We start from the raw sequence: 22,542 nt of genomic DNA, 5'->3' as shown, positions 1-22,542 counted from the left end.
TGAGAAAATGATGTTGCCTTTTTTTTTCTTGTGTGCGTTGCTTCGCCCCAGCTCTTTTACATCTCCGTTTCTTTTAGTGGACAAGACATTTATTAAATAAAATTATTTGTCACCAATCGTGCATGTTGGATGCTTTTATTCCAAGATGAAGCAAGCATGTTCTGGATAGTGCAGGCTCTATCTGGACTTCTTATCACCCTGACTTTTTGAGAGTGCCATAGGTGTTTGATAAAGCTGGACTGGAACTTCAGAGGTTGTTGAGCTAATGTTCTTCCCAAGTATTTCAAGTGCTCACACTATGCAATACTGATGGCTTCTTAGCTAAAGCTCTTTACATTGCCATCTGCAGAGTGATACTGTTCAACTTGGGCATTGACTTTTCTTCCTTCACCTTTTTATTAATTGCCTCCTCACCCCGCATTTGTCTCCAGGCCACTTTTGTAGCCTTGTTATCTTTTCCTTTTTTGCTTGAAGACTTGCTGGAATTTATTGCTTTGATATAGCAATGACTTCTGTTTATGCTTTTTCACTGTTAAATATATTAGCCATGCTTTAGTGCTTCTTTCTGTTGGTGACCCTTTTTCACTGTCTTGTGCATGCCTTCCTTGCTAGGACAATCCTGTGTTGCGCTGGTTTTTTGATACGTTGTAATCATTAAATGCTTTTTAGTGTCAGAGAAATGGTATCTTTGTTACAATATGTTTTCGTACCCTTTGCCGTACCCCTTGCCGTATTTCCTAAGTCCCGGTCCCAAATACTGGCAGCGTTCTTGTTAAGTTGGATGTGTTTGCTTCCAGGATTATTGAAAAGGCAGCTGGCATTGTTGAGAGGTGGCAAAGTTGAATCCAATTACAAAGCCCCAGTTCTCCAGTTCCTATTTAAAAGAATCTCATAAACATTACAGAACAGCAGACTCCATATATACTTGAATGATTTTCCAGGTCCTATATTGCCATTTTAGTTGACTAAGAATATGGTAACTACAGAACTCAGTTCCTTAAGGACATGTCAAGTATGTTGTGAGTAACATTCTCTTCCAATATAAGAATTTAGTACTTGAAGAAATAATTTCTTAAAAATAATAAGTGAAAATAAATTTGTATGTTAACTCCTAATTTAATGTGCATAGTGGCCTATTTAGTATTAAATAAATTTTATTTCTATTTCAACCAGGTGATTCTCATCTAAATGTTCAAGTTAGCAACTTTAAGTCTGGAAAAGGAGATTCTACACTTCAGGGTGAGAGAAATTACATGTAACTTAAATTGAAGGCCCATCAGAATAGAAACTTATATACATGTCTCTTTCCTCACATGAATGATACAGAAGGAAAAAAAGGCTTAGAAATGATTTTTAATTACTAAAGTAACATAATCACAATCCAGAGATTTTGGAAAATGGATAAAAAGAAAAATCATTCCCACTTCTAACAGTCTTTGGTATGTTCTAGTTGTTTCTCCCTCTCCCCATATGTAAAAACATTTTTTTAGTAATAGTTTATATGCCATTTTTATTCTTGCTTGCATTGTGTAAGCCAAAAGAGAAAAGAAAGTTTTGGGGTGCGGGAGGACTTGTTTTCAATATAGGCATTTATGGGGTAAAATATTTTACCCCTGTTTATTAAGAAAAAGAAATCTTAAACCTATAATTGTTCAAATTGCATCCTTAACAATATCAAATATTTTGCAATAAATGGACTACAGTCTGAAGTTATACCATGCTTCACAATTAGAAAATACATTTTATTTACTCATTTATGGTAAAGATTGAATTAAGTAGAGTGGTATACCTTACCTAAAAACTAAAAGTGTGGTAGTAAAATATAAACTCGGAAATGAAAAAGCACCTTCTTGTTTCAGGCTTGTTTTAATCCCGTCAGCTTCCTTTCATTCCCATGGTTCTCAATCCTGGCTACACATTATAGTCATCTAGGAAGCTTTGAAAAACGACACACACACATACATATGTGTACCAGCATACAAATACTCTGATTTTATTTTATTTTATTTTTATTTTCTTAAATAATCTCTGTGCCCAACATGGGTCTTGAACTCACAACCCCAAGATTAAGAGTTACATGCTCTACCGACTTGAGCCAGCCAAGCAACCTTAGAGCTCTGATTATAATTAGTCTGGGCTGAGGCTCCAGTGTCTACTTTTAAGAAGTTTTTCAGTTGATTTTAATGTGCAGCCAGGTTTCAGAATCACTGCCTTATACTTCGTGTGTGTGTGTATACGTGTGTATATAAATATTTAAGAAAAGAACATGTAACTAAGGAGAAGTGTTCATATTTTTAGTGGGTGAGTATTCTGATTACAGCAGAATATGTGCTGTTTTCCTGTTTGCTCTTTTGTGCTTTCTTTGAGCAAGTCATTCTGCTGTTGAAAGCATCAGTAATAAAGTTCAAGCCTACTCTTAGTTTTTAAATTAGAAGTCATTCATGGTGGTCATGTCACTTTTAAGAGTTTTCATTTTTATTTTTAAAGCTCAAGCTGTTTAGAGGACAGTAGGGGATAAAAGGAGTGATAAATATAAACCAGGCAATCAGAGAAATTTGAAAATATCCCCGTTTTATCAGTTTTTAACCTTCTTTTCTTTTCTTTAAGTTTCTTCAGGATTGAACGAAAACCTCACTGTAAATGGAGGAGGCTGGAATGAAAAATCTGTGAAGCTCTCCTCACAGATCAGTGCAGGTGAGGAGAAGTGGAACTCTGTTTCGCCTGCCTCTGCAGGCAAGAGGAAAAGTGAGCCGTCTGCCTGGGGCCAAGACACTGCAGATGCTAATGCAAATGGAAAAGACTGGGGAAGGAGTTGGAGTGACCGTTCACTATTTTCTGGCATTGGTAAGAAGTGTTGGAAAATTTTACGTTCATTTACAGTTGCTGCTTTCTGGTACATTTTGAATTTTTGAGGAATGAAAAAAAACCCATGAGTAGAAAATAGGAGTAAAGCTATACAGAACTAATAGTAATAACTAACTCATTCAAATCCTTCACATAGAGCAAAGTGGGAACTAAAAAAGTCAGTAGTAGCTTTGCTTTACTTAATGTTCTGACATACTTTTTATCTGATTATCATCCGATTATCAGTATAGCTAAGGGGTGTAATTGTGTGTTTTTGGTGATGTTATAAATGTAATGTGTGAGCAGACTTTTTAATTAATTTCAACAGTTCTGTTGAGTTTAAATAAGAATAATAAAAGTAGTTTACAGCATCCACTTTTATACTGTTTCACAGTCTGCAAAATGCCTATTTATAATTAATTTTTCCTCTTTGGTTTTAAAGATACAGAGAGTAATTGAGAAGCTTATTCTTGTTGAAAGCCATCAAATAATAAGCAACTTAAATTCCAGTGTGTGTGTGTGTGTTTGTGTTATAGAAAAGTCCATGTTTAATATGGAAAACCACTTAAAGAGAAGGAAAACCCCACTGTTCTCACACCACCCAATGACAACCACTGTTTTTTTATTTTTTAATGGTCTTTTTTTACCTGTGTAGTTTTTTGGGTTTTGTTTTGTTTTGTTTTGTTTTACATAATCTAAAATGGATATGCAATTTTATGTCCCCCCCGACACACACACTTAATATAGTAACATAAACATTTTCCTATTTGTATTTTTATTTGAAAGCCCTATAATATATTGTATAAGCATAGCATATAAATTATTCAACTATTCCCATATTATCAAAAAAATTTTTTTCTGTTTTTTAACCATTGTAAATAACATTGAATTGACTATATTTTGGGTTATTTCTTTAGCATAGAGTCTTGGGAGTGATGTTACTGGGTTTAAGGGACTATAAACATACAGTGCTCTATGACATGTTGTCAAAGTATTTTCTAAGAGAGTAGTTCTAATTTAGCATCAATTTAGTGATGCTAAATTGTCAGCATCAATATGAGTGCCGTTTATCATATGCTGACCAAGACTGGGTATTCTTATTTAAAAAATCTTTTCTAACTTGATACAAAATACATAAATTGTTCTGATTAACTTTTTAAAATCAGTAATGAGGTTGAATATTTCTCGCAACTTTCTTGATCATTTCTATTTTATGAATTGTCTATTCATGTTCTTCGCCCATTTGTCTAACGGCCTCTTGTTTGTTGTTGTTTTTTTTTTAATCAAGTTGTAATTCCTTGTACATTAAATGTACACTTGTTTTCTGTTGTGCTTGTTGCCAGTATTTTTGTTTTAGTTCTTTTATTTGGGAGAGCAATAGACACTACAGAGTTTTTAGTGGTTAAGTGGAAAAAAACTTTCTTCCAGCGTTATTTGCTTTTCCCGTCACTTTTAAGTCTAAGAAGACTCATGTTGACTATTGTCCCCAAAAAGCCAACTCTAGATCTACTGACAATTATTTTTAAGCTTGTTCTTCCTTGGAATGTCCAGAAATGGTGTAGAAATACCAAAATTTGTTTGGAAGAAGACAGTCCCTAATTCCCAGCCTCATTTTCCATAGTGAAGAAAGCAGAAATGTCTGTGCTTTAAAGTACCCTTTCATATTTAACAAAAGATCATCAGATTTTTATCAAGTAATGTTTAAAACTATGGCCTTTTCAGATATTTGCAATTTACTTATAAAAGCTATGTAGCATTTTCCTAATTAGGACATAAATTAGATGGTATTTGCTTAGTGGTTGCTAGAGATAAAATTAAGCAGTAGGTTAGAGTTCCTGCCTGGGTGGATTTGTACCTTTGTTGAAATTGAAAGGGAACTATATTAAATTGGGTTTATAGTGAATCTCTAAGAAAAGACTGGTGTGACTGGTCTCATGGATATATATATTGCTTAAAATACTCATTTATGTAAGTAAAAAAGATCTTGAAAATGTTGAGGAAATAGTATAATATAGTGGAATGAGTGTGGACTAGTAGAAATGGACCTATTTGGAATGAATCCCTGTTTTCCCACATAATAACTTTTATGGGAATCAGGCTTAGTTTTTTAACCTGTATGAACCTCCTATTTTAATAGTTGTGAGGATTGGCTATAATGAATGTCAAGTACCAAGTGCAGTTCCGGGCTCCAAGTAGTAGCATAATTATGGTAAATAATAAGGTAGCTTGCTAAAGTGGAGAAAGACATAGGCTTTGGAAATCAGCTTAAGTTCCAGTCATGGGTCAGCTGTTTTTTTGGCTGTCAAAAAGTCCCTTAACTACTCTGAAATTGTGCCTAGCAGGCTTACACTAAGGATTAGTGTTTGGTATGAAGAGCTTGGCCTATAATAGACATCCAGTAAATAGAAGCTATTGCTGTATTGTCCTAATTTCTAAGGTTATCTTTAAATATTATTATCACAGTTTAAATCTGTACGTATCTTTCAACTTTTCTTTTGCAAATTGAAGGTTCCAAGTGACGTTCTTTATTTTAACAGCTGCTTGGTCTAGTGTGGATAGGGGAATGAATACCTCTGAACAGAATTCTTCTTTTGCATCTCTCACACTTAACTCTGCTGTTTCTGGTATGTGAAAACAGTCTTTCATTTAGTTAACAAAAGAATTTCTGTTTAAATTCTTTTTAGCTCATGCTATTTGAAAAATAGTCAAGTACTGCTATCAACATAAATAATATATAAAGTAGCAGAGGCCTTAATAAAAGGGAAGAAAAGAAGACCTAAATTCTTAACTATAGGTGGCTTGGTTCCTTTCTCTTGTGAAGATAGTTAGATTCTGTGGCCTAACATAACTGACAGTTCCTTGGCACACAGACAAATACAGATAGAAGGCCTTCCCTTCAGGCTCATGATACTTTCCTGTTACTAGCATATTTCTGCCATACTTCTGCTTACAATTTCTGTTTGCCTTTACTCATCATGAGTTTATACGTAAGCCTTTTAGGTTATATAGACCCTCACATAATAACTCTACTTAGAGTATCTGTTGATTTAGAAAATATAGTGGTACTAATAAACTGTTATCATTTCAGCATTACTTAAATGGAGGTGCCTTTTATTAATCATAAAGAAGTCCAATGTACTTAACAAATACTACATAAATGTGGGAGGTGTTTAGCTTGTAACCTTTTGTTCACTGTGGAATTCATGGACCCAGTTTACTAATTAGGTAGCTCCACAGTGTCTGGAGTCACTAGAATGAGAGGTCAGCAGACTTTTTCTCTAAGGGCACAGTAATAAGTATTTTAGGCTTTGTGGGCCCTGCTGTCTCTGTGGAACTACTTAGTTCTGATACTATAGCTGGAAGGCAGCCAGAGAGAATACATGAACAGATGGCTGTGTCTGGTTTTGAAATACTATTCTTTTGATTTTTTTTAAAGTCATTTGTAAATATAAAAACTGATCTTGGCTCATGGGTCACACAAAAAGGGAGTGTTTGCATTTGGCCTGTGGGTCAGAGTTTGCCATCCCTTGCTCTCATAGACTACATTTCAGTTCCAGAGATAGGAATTAATTGCCTTTCATTTGATGACTTGGCACAGCACAGATGCTCTTCTCTTCATATATTCAGGGAAAGAGAAAGCAACATGGGCAATAGTGTTACTGTGGTGCTTATAGGCAGCTAATATGCTAATAATACATGAGTTTATAGGGTTATTCTATTTGTTTAAATTTATATTAAAAAATATGTAACTATTTTAAGTGTGTAACAAGCCATTATATTAGTGGAAGGCTGGTAAGATCATCTTTAACCAGGTGAAAACGTGTAAGTTAGGAAAGACTTTTATAAGAGGGGATAATTGTATATAAGTCTTTTATGTTAACAAGTTTTCTTAACCATTTCTTTGTATCAGTGGCTCTGAATCCAAAGTAAGTATCAGAGTCTCCCAAGGATTCTAGTACATGTGGGAATTCTGATTCAGAAGGTCTGGGGTATAGGTATCCCTGATGGAGAATCCCTGCTTTTATGTTTGCATTCTAAAATGAATTTATAGCTGTAGAACAAGGATTTTTGACCTGATACCCATGAATTTCTGTGCCCCCAAAATTATCTGCAAAATTTTGTGTGAGTTCTGGACAGTAGTCCATCACAGCTTTCATCAGATTCTAAAGACTGTGTGACCCCATTCTCACCCCACCTCCTCTCCAAAAATGAAGACAGAAGGAACTGAGAAGATACTTAGAAGATAATAGTCTCTTCTCTTTAAGTGCACCTGAACTTAACTTGATCTCTAAACCACCAGCTTCCCTTCCCTCTGTCACCTCTTTAGATAGTCATGTTTCTTTAACTTTTTCTTAGGCAGAATGTTCCCGCAAACCCAGGTATTTTCTAGCTCTCTCTTTTAAGGTTCTCTCAGGTTATAGGCATATCCCGAAACAGTCAGGATTTCTTTTATGCTTTTTTATTTTTCATTAAGAACAAAAATAAAAGAACTTTTTTTCACCTTGAAATTTGTAGATTATCGGTTTAAAATAGGTATTATATAAGACAAAATCTAGTGGATTGATACTAAGGACAATATATACTGTCCAACCACTTAATTCAATCAAGTGATTATCATGCTTAATCTGAAATTACCCTCAATTCTACTTTTCCTTAACTCTTTTTCTAATGTCTGAATTTTTCCTTTTAGGGGAAAAAAAATAATTTAAACTCCGTGTGCAAAGTATAGAACTATTGTTATGAAGCATCATTAGAAAATTCCATTTTTAATTTTATTGCATTCGTTTTCATTTAAGGGTCTACTGCTGAGCCAGTTTCTCATTCTACCACTTCTGATTATCAGTGGGATGTTAGCCGTAATCAACCCTATATCGATGATGAATGGTCTGGGTTAAGTATGTCCTTTTAAAATTATGTTTTTGTTTTTGTTTTTTCAGAATTTTCTTTCTAGCACCCTAAATTCATGCTTTATGTTTTAATTTTAATCCTAATTTTCACCTCTTAGGCCATAGTAATATAATTTAATACTAAATGTGTATACTACTTGTAAACTGATGATTGAATATCTGTAGAATTTAAATTTATACTTTTTGTGATTGAGGCAGTATTTAAACATGATATTTTCTTATAGTTGCTCTGTAGTTTTTATTTTAAATTTTTTTGTTTTAAATGAATGTTCTGTTTCTCCTCTTAGTTTTAGTCTAATAGAATGAATATAATATATAGGAATGGCTTTCAGTTTGTGAGATACGCAAGTTTCGTATTATAAAATCATTTTCTTAGCCTGATTCCCACTAGAAGCTTAGGAAGGTTAAAGACAAGAGTTAGTTTAAAAAAAAAAAAAAAAAAAAGGAGGAAGAGAAAAGAATATGGTTTCTATGTTCAGAGAACTTACTCCATCTTCACCTAAAAAAAAAAAAGAAAATCTAATAAGATTTTTTTCCCCTGCAACTTCAAACCTCAAAATGTACTCCTTTCTCAGAATTTTTACAGCCATCCTTTTATTTATTTAGCATTTATTTGTTACCTTGTGGACTTCTCCACTATTTGGCCAGTGCGGCGGGGGAAATTCTTGAAGAATATCTTGTGTTTCTTCAAGTAGAGTTGAAATGAAACTCTCTAAAACTAGGAACTTCCCATTACTCCTGGAGCCTTGGTACCTAGTGCAGTGCTTTATAAAACAGAGGCGTTCAGTAGTAATAATAAGAAAAGCAAATAGCTGACTGTACCAGGCACTGGTCTAAGTCTTGTGCATTTTATTAGCTTATTTTAATGCTTACAGCAGTTCCACAAGGTATCTGTTTTTTCCCCCACACTTTCCAGATGAAGAAACTGAGGCAAAGGAAACTTACCTAACCCACACACAGCTAGCTAAGTGGAGGAAATGGTATCAGACTTGGGTAGTCTTGACACCAGAGTTCATGCTCTTAAAATCACCACATGGTCCAGCCTTAGTGATGATTGTAATCACGGAGGTAAACTTGCAATGCAGTACAAAAAAGTAGTCTTTAGACTACTTAGTCTCTATACATTCACTAAAGCACAATTCTTGCAGATTAAAGGAAGTGGGGTGGAAAGGGTAGATGAGGCCGTAAAAAGCCTTGAATTGCTGGCTAAAGATTAGGGAAGTGGGGTTGGCATGCTACCTGGGAAGGTATTTCCTACTTCTAGTCCTTAATTTAATACATAGTACCTTGTATGGCTTGGACTTCAGCACTTACCTTGGAATCTGGATAATTGAGCTGTAAGATGGAGCAAATAATCTGTCCTATCTATTTCTGTAGATCGTTGTGAGGTTTTAATGTGGTAATGAATGAACATCAAAGCTTTTTGCAAATTATACAGTACCATGTAAGTCCCTAAGGTATTACAGGATGTGAAGATAACGATTTGGGGGAAAAAAAAGTCTCTGTACTTCGAGAAGAATGATCAGCTCTGTGCAGAATAGAATTGAAGAGCGGTTATAGGAATGCTAGAGAAGAGCAGCGAGGCAACTGGGGGCTGAGGTGGAGGACATCCAAGCCATCAGGGCTCTAGTTTTCCCTGCCTGCACAGAGTAACTCCACTTTTATCCATTTTAGAGTTCTTATGACATGGAAAACACAACTGGCTGCTAAGATAAAAGACTGAAGAAAAAGCATGTATCCACAGGACACTATTGCAAGTTAAAAGTATCAGAAACACCATCTTTCAGTGGTTAGGCTGTTGGAAGTCTTTTAAGTCCAGAGTCTCTCTTTAACCTCATTTTTCTCTGTGAATTTTATTTTTTGTGTCTTTAATGTGGTTAATTTGATACTCCATGAACTTAATTATTCCTTCTAAATTTACAAGATGCGTGACTCGGTATTTGAGATAACTAATCCACAGAGTATGTATATGTGTGTGTGTGAATGTACACACATACGCTAGCTTTACATTTAATAGTGTGATCTGATTAAGATACTGACTGTCTGGTTTGAGGCATAAACATCATTACCTGACAAAAAGGCATTGAATTTACCCAAATGCTTGAATATAAAGTTAAGATTCTAAACTACAGAAGATAACATTTTTTTTAATTCATTTTTTAAGATTTTATTTATTTATTTGATGGAGAGATAGAGAGCACAAGTAGGCAGAGCGGCAGGCAGAGAGAGAGGGAGAAGCAGGCTCTCCACCAAGCAGGGAGCCCAACGTGGGGCTTGATCCCAGGACCCTGGGATCATGACCTGAGCCAAAGGCAGCTGTTTAACCAACTGAACCACCCAGGTGCCCCAAGATAACAGTTTTTTAAAGAGAATGTTGATCTTATTAGTTGTCTTGATCTTTGTAAAGGAACAACATCATCATAACCCCTGTAACAAGTCCGATTTTGATAGGATTTTGTTTTTGTTGGCACACCAGAGCGAATGAATTTGCTGCAGCATAGTTAAGGGGTTGAGAGCAAGAGTTTTGAGGACCAACTGCTTGGGTTTGAATACTTAGCCTTTACCCTTAGGTATGTAGCGTGGTCATTGTATGCTTCAGTTTCATCATTTTTAAAAAGAATAGTTCTCCCATAGCTGTGAGAGAATTAAATGATAAAGTGTATATATAGCACCTAGAACACTGCCTGATTATACAGTAAATGTTCAGTCAGTGCTATGTTGCTATTGATATTCTTCTGGGGCAACATTTGTCTACTCAGTGGAGTTAATTAGTATTGTCTGTTTGAACACTGGAGTCTTTCTAACATAATTGTTTTGTTGAATTAAAGTTAATACTAAAATAAGTTCTGACCAAAAACGACTGACAGCCATTTTTTTTTAACTGAGATAAAATAAGTGATTATCTATGAGATGCTTAAACCTAAAACATTATTCAAGCAAATTAAATAGATAAGTCCCTTACCATTTTGAAAAGACACTAATACAGCTATTTGAAAAGATATCTGCAAACCAATGGGAGAATTTTGAGAAATGAGAAGTTACTCTGTTTATAAATGGAGAAAACTATCCAGTGAATTAAACTATACTGCATAGTTTCCTTAAAGGAAAGTTTATTAGCATACTAGGCCCGTGAATCTTAAGAATTATGTGTTTATGGTGACAACTTTTATGTTTAGGTGATCTCTTGATTTATAAAGTAGTTTTATTTGATCCCAATTAATACAAAAACAAACGAACAAACCTGAAATCAATAAACCTGGAAAAAAATCACTATAAACCTTTATAAAGCCAGTAGAGATTTGTGCTTCTCTTAATGTTCTTATAGAAGTTAAACCATAGGTTGCTGTCATTCCCCAACCTTCTTGGTTATCTAAGCCTTTAAAAAAGTAATGTTATGAAATATTTACTAGATATTTACCTGTTATCCCTCCACACCACCATATTTATTAAGAAAATAGTTTTATGTTAGTATATTGCCCACCCACTTACCTAAACTTTTTTTCTTATAAAAGAAAATAAAGTGTCGTTTCTGGCCAACGGTCTTAGAGACCTGGCTTATGGAGAGCAGTTTTCCAAATCTGCATTTCTTATTTGTAAGGTTTAAACAAAACCTGTGACATTCAGGTCTCCTAACAGTATTCTTAATGAATGCTTACTGTAAGATGAGCAGTTGGTTCCAGACGTCTACTAGATGACTCTCTACTTGTAAAAATAATTTCTGTGGTACGACACACCAAATGTATCTTACTGAGAGATTTATTGGGGTTGTAAGAAATAAATTTTTAGGACGCCTGGGTGGCTCAGTGGGTTGGGCCGCTGCCTTCGGCTCAGGTCATGATCCCAGGTCCTGGGTTCGAGCCCCACATCGGGCTTTCTGCTCAGCAGGGAGCCTGCTTCCTCCTCTCTCTCTGCCTGCCTCTCTGCTTACTTGTGATTTCTCTCTGTCAAATAAATAAATAAAATCTTTAAAAAAAAAAAAAAAGAAAGAAATTTTTAGGGGTGCCTGGGTGGCTCAGTCAAGCTTCTGCCTTTGGCTTGAATCATGATCCTAGGGTTCTAGGATTGAGCCCCACATTGGACTCCCTGCTCTGCAGGAAGCCTGCTTCTCCCTCTTCCACTCCCCCTGCTGTGTTCCCTCTCTCACTATGTCTTTCTCTGTCAAATAAATAAATGAAATCTTTAAGAAAAAAAAAAAAAGAATGAAAGAAAAAGAAATTCTTAGTTGTGTATGCCTGGTAGCTTAGAAACTGGCTTTTTCTTGTTAACGTCATCAGTGCTACATAAACGCAGCACCTACCGTTCATTGAGCGCGTACTGCATTGCTAAAGCACTGCTTTAGGTGTATCTAGTATAATCTTCTCAGCCATCCTGTAGAGTTAGTGTATAACCTACTAAGATAATGAAATTTGACCCATGTCACATAGTTACAAAGTGGTAGATCAATATTCAGATATAGATCTGGTCAACTCCAAGGTCCATGCTCTTAATCCCTGTGTTAATACTGTGTAGTGCTGCCTGTGCATTCCTGCTCATGGTAGTAGAATTAGGAAGGGACTTCCTTTATTGTAACATACTTCATCGTTGTCATCACTTGTTCCATGTTTTTCCTCCACTAGACTACCAATTCTTATGTTTTCAGTCTCTCTCTGTCCTCTACTGGTTTAGCCCCTCTTCTCCCTTTCTATACCCCTGTGACAGAAAGTCTCACTCTGTATGTAAATGTGTCTTGTACTTACCTATCTTCATCTCTGAATAGATAAGACCAGGAGCTCCATGTTGGGGGCGGGGGTTGGTGAGGGAGTATATTGTACTAATTTTTTTATGTCTAGTACCTACCCAGCTCAAGTTCTAGTATATATTAAGTGCTTAATAAGGTGAAATTTCTGTAATTCCACTATTAAGATATATCTCTTGTTACTATATTATTTTCTTCAATCTCTTTCTCATATAAATTTGGGATCATGTTTTAAAGACAATTTTGTCTATTTTTTTTCTGTGAGGATTTTCCCAGGTCATTATATTCTTCCAAAACATAGGTTTTTAAAGCCTTCATGAGGTATCATAACACCTCCTGTTTAAATAAAAATATTAGAGTTCACATGAAAAAATAAGAATAGCAAAGAAAATAAGAATCAGGCAGATGTCATTCAAGTTACTAAAATGGAATACAGAGTTACATAAGGCACACCATCCCAAGAATATATCAGTGAAATAAGATAGAAATTCCAGAAACAGACTGAAGTGTATGTGAAAGAACCCAGTAGTTAATAAAGTAGCATTTGACATTAATGGGAAAAGCTTGGATTTTTCAAAAAAGCAGGGCTGGAATTACTTGTTCTCCATTTAGAAATAGAGCTTAACTCCTATCATCTTTAAACCTCTGGAAATGAAACCTGGCTGTAAGTAGTCATTGCAGAAGTAGATATGGAAGCATTTCTGAAATCCAGGGAGAGGAGAGAAGAATTGACTTTGAGAGCTACTTAACCAGGATAAAGCCAAAGACTGTTTTACCCTTTATAGAATAAGCAAGTGATAGCTTCCCAAAGAAGGTAAAATTCTTTGCCTTCTAGAGTGAAAGAAAGGAATCTAAAAGTCTGGAATAAAAATTTATTCTTGAGGGTAGATGATAGAAGCCCTGAATGTGACTTGAATATTTTGGAATTATCAAAATAGCATTGAGTAATCTGGAAAATGTAAGAAGGTACAGATTAAATATTAAAGTAAGAAGGGATTACAGCCATTAAAAGTCATAAAGTAATTATTTCGAAAAAAAATAGGAAATTTTTAGAAATAGAAATTACATATTCTGTCATGACTTGATGAATTTGAAGAAGAACCTAATCTTAAAAAGCTCCTAAGGAGGGGAGGAGGTGTAGTGTAAAAGGACGGATGGGGGGGCATAATTTTGGCACCGCTGTCAAAGATTTACTGATATGTATCCTAGAAAATAAATCAAATACAAAAATGGAATGACGAAAGGGAAAAAATGACCAGGAACCAGACCAAGTTAGACATAAACAGTACAAAGAGACCAAACTCAGGAGGTTGATCACAAAGGAATTAGGCAGAGTGAAATTAAATGGGTAATTCTTAAGTTTCCTAGAGTTTCTTAGCAATTCCATTTGATTAGTCATATGATGTGCCTAGCACAAGTGGGGCAAAGGTTTTTACCATCATATTATTGGGTTTTCTTCTAGCTCTTAAAATGTGCTTGGGAGAAGGAAGGAAGAACAATAGTTTAAAATTATAGCTTAGTTCAACATAAGGAATCTTAGTTTTTGCATTTTAGTTTTTGGCAGAAATGATAGATACCTAATTCACACTGTTAAATTTTAGATGGTCTGTCTTCTGCTGATCCCAGCTCTGATTGGAATGCACCAGCAGAAGAGTGGGGAAATTGGGTAGATGAAGAAAGAGCTTCACTTCTAAAGTCCCAGGAACCAATTCCTGATGATCAAAAAGTGAGTAAAGGCATTGGCGAGTATGTCTATTTCTCTGTGCACCCAACTATATTATAATTATTAGGGGTTACATTCTGTATTATAAATACATTCAGTGGTAGAATTGTTTCCGAGCCATTCTGATTTTATTTGCTTCAATCCTTATGCCTGCATGCCTTCTTTCTATCACTGTTTTCTCTTTCCACAAATTACCGAGGTTTCTGATATGTGGAAAGCACTATTAGGCACTGATAAGAAAACACAGTTCCTCTCCTCATCAGAATTAATAATACATGATATTATAATATATCAACTCTTAGTGTGTTTAGAGAAGAACAGATTGGTGGCCAATGAAAGATTTAGGAAGGCTTCATAGCAGCAGACAAGACTGAGAACACCATGAAAAAGCCATCAAGGCAGGAAAATAGTAAATCATTTAGTGGAGAGGTAAATAATACACATGTGTGGAATCAGTTGATGAAAGGTACGTTCCTTCTAGACTATACGTTCCTTAAAGAAAGGGACCGTGAAGTTTTTATTTTTGAGCTTTAGCAACATGTTTGGCACTCAGTAAATAAATAAAAGGAATGATACATACCTTGCTACATTTTTGTAAAATTCTGTAAGTGATAACGTGTCAACAGCTTTTAAACTAGGAATAACCTAATTATCAGTAGGGTTAGGAAAATCTGGCTGGATGCAGTGGAAAGAAACCTTGGGAAGCTATTTTGTACTATTTTGGTGTAAGTGTTAAAGAGGCAATTACATGAATCGGGTAGGAGATAATGAACTAAATTGATAGCTTTGAAAAATAAGTGAAAGTGGTGTTTACTAGAGATACAAAACTGCTGATCAGACTGCGACTGGTTGGCTATAGGAATAAGGGTGAAAAGTCAAAGAGTCTCTGAAGATACTAAGGCCATTAGTATTCAACAACTACTAATTGAACATCTGCCATGAGTCAGGTATTGGTTAGTTGAGAAACATAAATAAGACACAGTTACTGCCTTCAAGGAGCCTATAGTCTGGCTAGGGGGGAGAGGAAGGAGACCAGCACATCAGCAGGTAAAAATCCTGTTACAGTAGGTCTTGAGGGTTAGGTAATCACTTGGGAGTTTTAGCAAAAGCATCCTAGAGGTAAAAGCAAAATGTGAAACAAAGAATAGTCAGAAACTAGAACTAGAGAGGGAGGCAGGGACCAGATGATAGAAGTTCTTGAATGTCATATTTAAAACCATAGATTTTATCCTATAAGTAATGAAAGGATTTTAAGCTAGAGTGTTTTTTTCTACATGGGTTACACTGGCAGCCCATGTAGAAAAAGGAGTGGAGGCATATGTGAGAAAAGGCAGGAGGACCAGTTTAAAGGTTGCTTAGTAGTCCATGGCAGTAGTGGTAAGAATGGTACACGGAAAACAGAACAGACTTGAAAAATACATTGAAATAAAATCCGCAGAACGTATGATTAGAATTGAATATCATCAAAATCTCTTTAAAATGAAGTCATCAAAATGACTTCCAGGATTTTAGCTTGGATAACTGGGAAGGTGGAAGTAGTCCTCCCAACAGAAAATATACAGGAGCAAAGGCTAGTTAATTGGGGGAAGGGTAGTTGGTTCCATTTAGGGTCTGTTAAATGCAGAGCGTTTTGTTGAAATGCGTAAGAGAAGTCGGTTTTGTGCCAGGTTAAAGCTCAGGGAAAAGATCTGTTGGGACATTATCAGTATCCGGTTATTAAACACTGTGAGAGTAGGTGAAATATTTAGGAAGAATCTGCGTACTTGAGAGAGCTGTGGGATGAGCATAGGGATCTGGGAAACTCCCAACATTTAAGGAGAAAAAAACCTATGAAAGAGACTGAGAGAAGAGAGTTCTGGGTCACAGAGGCTGAGACTCTTGCTCCCTGGTAATTAAGAGCAGTTTTATTAGAAATCTTGAACCAAAAACCATATTGCAGTAAGCTGAGTAAATGGTTAGAAAAGCATAGTAACAATTATAAGATTTTTCTAAAGTAAGTTTGGATAGAAATGGAGGAGAGGTAGTGGATGAGAGCACACTGTAGTATCAGGAAGGGTTTTGTTGGGGGTGTTTGTGTGGTTTGGTGTGGTTTGGTTTTAATGATTTTATTTATTTATTTGACAGAGAGAGAGATCACAAGTAGGCAGAAAGGCAGGCAGGCAGAGAGAGAGGGAAGCAGGCTCCCTGCTGAGCAGAGAGCCCAATGTGGGGCTTGATCCCAGCACCCTGGGATCATGACCTGAGCCAAAGACAGAGGCTTTAACCCACTGAGCCACCCAGGCACCCAGTGTTTTAATGATAGAGATTTTAGTGCAGGGTCGGTAGACTTTTTATTAAAGTTCCATCCAGTAGTGCAAAAGCAACCATAGACAATATGGAAATGAACTTTATTTGCAAAAACTGGCATCAGGCCAGATTTGTAGTTTGTCAACCCCTGCTTTAACTTACTTGTAGACACAGAGGGAAAGGATCTAGAATAAAGTAAAGGTTAAACATAAATGGGAGATTTGGTTAATAGAGTAAGATCCTGGCAGTAGAGGTGGGGGAAACTTGGACATGAGTGGATTGGCCTTTAGTATAAGAGAATGGTAGTACCTCTGATCTTTAGAGACCAGAGAAAGGAAGAAGTAGAAATGGGATTTATGGGGCGCCTGGGTGGCTCAGTGGATTAAGCCGCTGCCTTCGGCTCAGGTCATGATCTCGGTGTCCTGGGATCGAGCCCCGCATCGGGCTCTTTGCTCAGCGGGGAGCCTGCTTCTCTCTCTCTCTCTGTCGGACTCTCTAACTACTTGTGATCTCTCTCTCTGTCAAATAAATAAATATAATCTTTAAAAAAAAAAATAAAAAAAAGAAATGGGATTTATTGGGGCACCTTGGTGGCTCGGTGGGTTAAAGCCCCAGCTTTTGGCTCAGGTCATGATCCCAGGGTCCTGGGATCGAGCCCCACATTGGGCTCTCTGCTCAGCAGGGATCCTGCTTCTTCCTCTCTCTCTGCCTGCCTCTCTGCCTACTTGTGATCTCTATCTGTAAAATAAATAAATAAAATCTTTTAAAAAACACTTAAAAAAAAAGAAATGGGATTTATTACTAAGGGTGTAAATAAGTGTAGAGGGGAATGTGATAGGTAATATGAAGGTTGAGGGGGTTAGGGAGAGAGAGAGAGATGAGTGGGTAGATCATGGAGGGTTTTTAGAGCAGTTAAACTTCTCTGTATAGACACTGTAATGATGAATGCATGTCATTATACGTTTTTCCCAAAGATGTAGAATGTACAACACCAAGAGTGAACCCTAGGGTAAACTCCAGAGGCTTTGAGTGATAATCGTGTGTCAGTGTAGACTCATCAGTTGTAACAAATGTACCACTCTGGGGAGGGATAGTGATAGTGGGAGAAGCTGTGCTTGTGTGGGGGTAGGAAGTATATGGAAATCTCTGCCTTCTGCTCAGTTTGGCCATGAACCTAAAATTGCTCTAGAAAATAAAGTCTCTTAGGAAAGAAAAGCTTCCTGGTACAGTATCTTAACACACAGTAATCATTCTGATATTTGTTGAATGTTTAGGGAATGTGCAACCAAAAATCTGTTTCTCTAATTAAAACTTCCTTATGCCCAATCATCAGAATTACAGAGTAGAATCAGTGAATGGAGTAAAGACTGTTACATATCATTGCAGTTCTTTTTCTGAGAAGATATTCAGAGATCGTCTTTCATTTTTCTTAGCAAAAATGGGGCACCATCTAAATGCCCATCAGTAAAGGAATGGAGAAATAAAATGGGATAGGTTTGTACAGTCGCATATTAGATGTTAAAAATCAATTAAATAAGTTACATTAATATCAACATGAATAGAATCTCAAAAACGTGGAATGATGGACAGGTTTACAGAGAGGTGTACAGTATGATACCATTTATATATTTTGTATGTGTGAACACACAAGAATTTATAAAAAGAAACTTGAGTGGATGGACACAAAAGAAGTTTATGGTAATGGTTTATTTCTAGGGGAGATGGTGTGGAAATGGGAATTGGGAAGGGGTGCAAAGGAATTTTAAGTTTATCAGTAATGTTTAATAATCTAAAAATATATGTCGCAAGGGGCACCTGGGTGGCTCAGTGGGTTAAAGCCTCTGCCTTCAGCTTGGGTCATGGTCTTAGGGTCCTGGGATCGAGCCCCGCATCGGGCTCTCTGCTCAGCGGGGAGCCTGCTTCCCCCTCTCTCTCTGCCTGCCTCTCTGCCTACTTGTGATCTCTCTCTGTCAAAAAAATAAATAAAATCTTTAAAATAAAATAAAATATATGTGGCAAAATGTCTGTTCTATTGTGTGAGTTAAAATATGGTGTGGAGTTGATTTCAGCCTTCTTCCCCATGAGCAAAAAATAGTGTTTTGCCATAAGGAACTACATTTCTCTTACAGTTGGATGTTAATTGGCTGAGAAACAGACCGACCAGAGTCCTTGTGACCTGAATATTCCTTATAGGATGCATTTTTTCACATGGTATTTTAATCACTATGAGCTTATGGTGAAACTTCTGTGGAAGTTTCTCCACAACTGGCAACCAACTTGTACTAAACATCTCTTAGCTAAGTTTGTATAAGATTTTGTTTTTCCATCTGCTAGTAATTTCTGTGAACTATTTGGTGATTCACAAGACCTCCAGAGTCATCCTAATGACTATGCTGCTGAGCAGAGAAATTGTAGTTACCCCATTATTTCATCCTAGAAGGATAGGCTGGGAATCTTGGCTGTCATCTGTACAGAAGAAACAAAAAGCATTTTTTTCATAGAAAAGGCCAACTAGATGTTATATGTAAAGGGCTGTCATGAATACTAATTAAACTGGTCTAATTCACTGCTTTTGTCATGTGGCATGTTACTTTCAGTGACTTTCCATCTCAAGTTCAATTTTTTTTTTAATTAAGCCTTTTATTTTGAGGTAACTGTAGAATGACAGGCACTTGTGAAAAATGATACAGAGAGATCCCCTGTGCTCTTTATCCAGTGTCCCCCAGTTGGTAACATCTTGAAGAACTTCAGTACAGTATTAGAACTAGGATATTGACATTAATGCAATCAAGGTACAGAAAACATTCCCATCCTGCAAGGACCCCTCATGTTGCCCTTTTTTATAGCCACCCTTTCTTTCCTCCTGTCGCCAACCCCCTGGTAACCCCTGGCAACCAGTAATCTGTTTCCATCTGTATAATTTTATCATTTCAGGAATGTTCTATGAATAGAATAATACAGCATGTAACCTTTTCATAGTTATTTTTTTCATTCAGCATAATTTTCTAGACACTCATCTAGACTGTTGTGTGCATCATGAGTTGGTTCTTTTTTACTTCTTTTTTACTACTTCTTTTTTACTTTGTGGTGGGATACGCCTCGTTTAACCATTCTGTTGAAGGACATCAGGATTGTTCTTAGCTTGGGGCTATTGTGAATAAAGCTGCTGTATACATTTGTGTACACGTTTTGGTGTGAACATAAGTGTTCATTTTTCTGGGATAAGTAGCTAGGAGTACAGTCCCTGGGTTGTGTAATAGCTGCATATTTAGTGTATTTAAAAACTGCCAAACTGTTTCCTAGAGTGGTTGTATCCCTTCACATTCCTGTTTACAATGAATGTGTGATCCTATTTCTCTGAATCCTTGCCAGCAGTTGCTTGTCACTGTTTTTTATTTGAGGTGTTGATAGGTGTGTAGTGAACTCATTGTGATTTTAATTTGCATTTCCCTAATGCCTGATGAGGTTGAACCATCTTTCCATGTGCTCCTTTGCCACCTGTCTGTCCTCTTTTCATGAAATGTCTGTTCATATCTTTTACACATTTTCTAATTGGATTGTTTGTTTACTTTTGAGTTTTGAGTGTTCTTTAGGTAGTCTTAGACACAAGTCCTTCGTTGGATATATGGTTTGCAAATATTTTCTCCCATTTGGTAGCTTGTCATTCTCTTAACAGGGTTAAATTCAGTTTTATTGCAAATAGTTCTGCATTTAAACTCTGAAATAAAACAGTCACTTATCCAATGAGTTTTAAAAAACCAAGTCTTGCACAGCTCTCTAATTTACTGTGCAGGGAGGGATGAAAGATGTAAGGAAAAAAAGTGGTCTATCATAGACAATAGGAGAATGAAGTTCCATCTACTTTGTTCTTTTTAAATATGTAATTTTAGATTCATTTTATCATTTTATCATTAGATTCATAAGAATTATACAGTAAATTCTTACTTAGCGTTCGGGAGATAAAGACTGAGCCTAATGAATGAAATTATGCCATAATTTGTGAATAATGAAAACTAAACCAATTGGTTCACTTGAATACTTTCACTTTTAACATCAGGTTTCAGATGATGATAAAGAAAAGGGAGAGGGAGCTCTTCCAACTGGGAAATCTAAAAAGAAAAAAAAGAAAAAGAAGAAGCAAGGCGAAGATAACTCTCCTGCACAGGTACAGTATCAAAACGACAGATGTCATTCGCTAAGCACCTACTGCTCAAATGTGAAAAGGTAATACGTAGATACTAAGACTGTAGATGAAAGACACAATATAGGAGATAGGTTTACTTACGTAGCATTCAAAAAGTCACAGAATGTTTTAGGGACGCCTGGGTGGCTCAGTTGGTTGGACGACTGCTTTCGGCTCAGGTCATGATCCCGGAGTCCCGGGATCGAGTCCCGCATCGGGCTCCCAGCTCCACGGGGAGTCTGCTTCTCCCTCTGACCTTCTCCTCGCTCATGCTCTTTCTCACTGCCTCTCTCTCAAATAAATAAATAAAATATTTAAAAAAAAAAAAAAAAAGTCACAGAATGTTTTAAAGATTTTTTTGTATCCTATTGTAATAATAACAGTATTGCTCTAAAAAAATCATACCAAAGGTATAAACCCAAAAGTAATAAATTAAATTAGATGCATTTTGGTTTATATTAAGGTGAAATGGAAAAAAGGTACAATATTTCTCACATACAGAAATGCCTTTTGAAAAACAAATTTAGCAAGTTAGAATTTTAGCCCAGTACAGCCATGTGGGTCACAAGTGGAGTGTCACTTACTCTGAGTTTGCTCTCCATTTTTAGCATCTTAGAATCTTCCGCTTGTTTGGCTTCTGACAGAAACTTTCAACGTATGTTACTCCTCCATTTTCCTTCTTTTTTTTTTTTTTCATGGCTCTTTCCTATTGGGAAATTTTTTTAATTACAGTATAGATGGAAACAAAGCTATTTTAATTGGAAATACTAGATGACTAGAAGTATGCATGGGTTTCTCTTTGAAAGCAGCATCACCATTACATTACAAATTAGGAAAATCTATTCCTTACCTATAGCCATGTGGCTAGTTGTTTTTATTCCTTTAAATGTAGGAGATAGCCAGAGTTCCTAGAGGACAGCCTACAGAGTAATTTTCCTATTTATTGTTCTCTTCGGGAAAAGTTGCTGCATAAGACTTTTTAAAGAAATACACATTGTTGGGGCGCCTGGGTGGCTCAGTGGGTTAAAGCCTCTGCCTTCGGCTCAGGTCATGATCCCAGGGTCCTGGGATCGAGCCCCACATCGGGCTCTCTGCTCTGCAGGAGCCTGCTTCCTCCTCTCTCTCTCTGCCTGCCTCTCTGCCTACTTGTGATCTCGGTCTGTCAAATAAATAAATAAAATCTTTAAAAAAAAAAAGAAAGAAAGAAAGAAATACACATTGCATTCATTTTTTGTTGAGGGAAGCACAGCCCCTCGTAAGTGACACTAATCCATTTTCAGTACTAGTTGTTTCTCACGGTAATAGTTGGGTGTTAAGGTTAACGTAACTGAGACCAATAGATGTGAAAATCTAAAACTATGTATGTAATAAGGGCGCTTGTTAGGGGAGCTAGCTGATGAGAACTGTTGACAGTTGTCTTTTGTTGGTCGTACTGTCTGAGCTCTGTTTAGCCAAACTCTTCCTGGACTTCTGTGACTTAAATTACAGCCTTTACTAAGACTACTTTCTGGTTTGTGGATTAGGTAAGTTCCTTTTAAAAGCAATTTTGTGGGATAGATGTCATCTATATATTTCAACTTACTGGCAAAGGTCATTAACTTGTGAAAGTTCTTTCAGTATTCTAATACTCCTTTTAAAAATGTTTGATATGGGGACGCCTGGGTGGCTCAGTTGGTTAAGCAGCTGCCTTCGGCTCAGGTCATGATCCCAGGGTCCTGGGATCGAGTCCCGCATCGGGCTCCTTGCTCAGCAGGGAGCCTGCTTCTCCCTCTGCCTCTGCCTGCCATTCTGTCTGCCTGTGCTTGCTCTCTCTCCCTCTCTCTCTCTCTGACAAATAAATCAATAAAATCTTAAAAAAAAAAAA

At 36.5% G+C, this 22,542-nt stretch overlaps 1 protein-coding gene across 3 annotated transcripts in view; it reads left to right on the top strand.

Annotated features, from left to right (window-relative positions):
* Positions 1 to 22,542, top strand: part of LOC111146475 (metadherin) — a 60,345-nt gene that overhangs the window by 29,351 nt on the left and 8,452 nt on the right. Inside the window, exons 5-10 of one of the 3 annotated variants that reach the window (XM_022502029.1) lie at positions 1,174 to 1,239; positions 2,608 to 2,844; positions 5,382 to 5,468; positions 7,641 to 7,739; positions 14,088 to 14,212; positions 20,553 to 20,660. In XM_022502029.1, the coding sequence (XP_022357737.1) occupies positions 1,174 to 1,239; positions 2,608 to 2,844; positions 5,382 to 5,468; positions 7,641 to 7,739; positions 14,088 to 14,212; positions 20,553 to 20,660 (722 nt within the window). The remainder of the gene's footprint in view (positions 1 to 1,173; positions 1,240 to 2,607; positions 2,845 to 5,381; positions 5,469 to 7,640; positions 7,740 to 14,087; positions 14,213 to 20,552; positions 20,661 to 22,542) is intronic. The other 2 variants (XM_022502031.1, XM_022502030.1) reach the window with 2 other exon arrangements.

The sequence above is a fragment of the Enhydra lutris genome, unplaced genomic scaffold, assembly GCF_002288905.1.
Source record: "Enhydra lutris kenyoni isolate GAN:26980312 unplaced genomic scaffold, ASM228890v2 scaffoldscaffold14, whole genome shotgun sequence".
Taxonomy (NCBI): Eukaryota; Metazoa; Chordata; class Mammalia; order Carnivora; family Mustelidae; genus Enhydra; species Enhydra lutris.
This window is presented reverse-complemented; position numbering and strand designations above follow the sequence as displayed.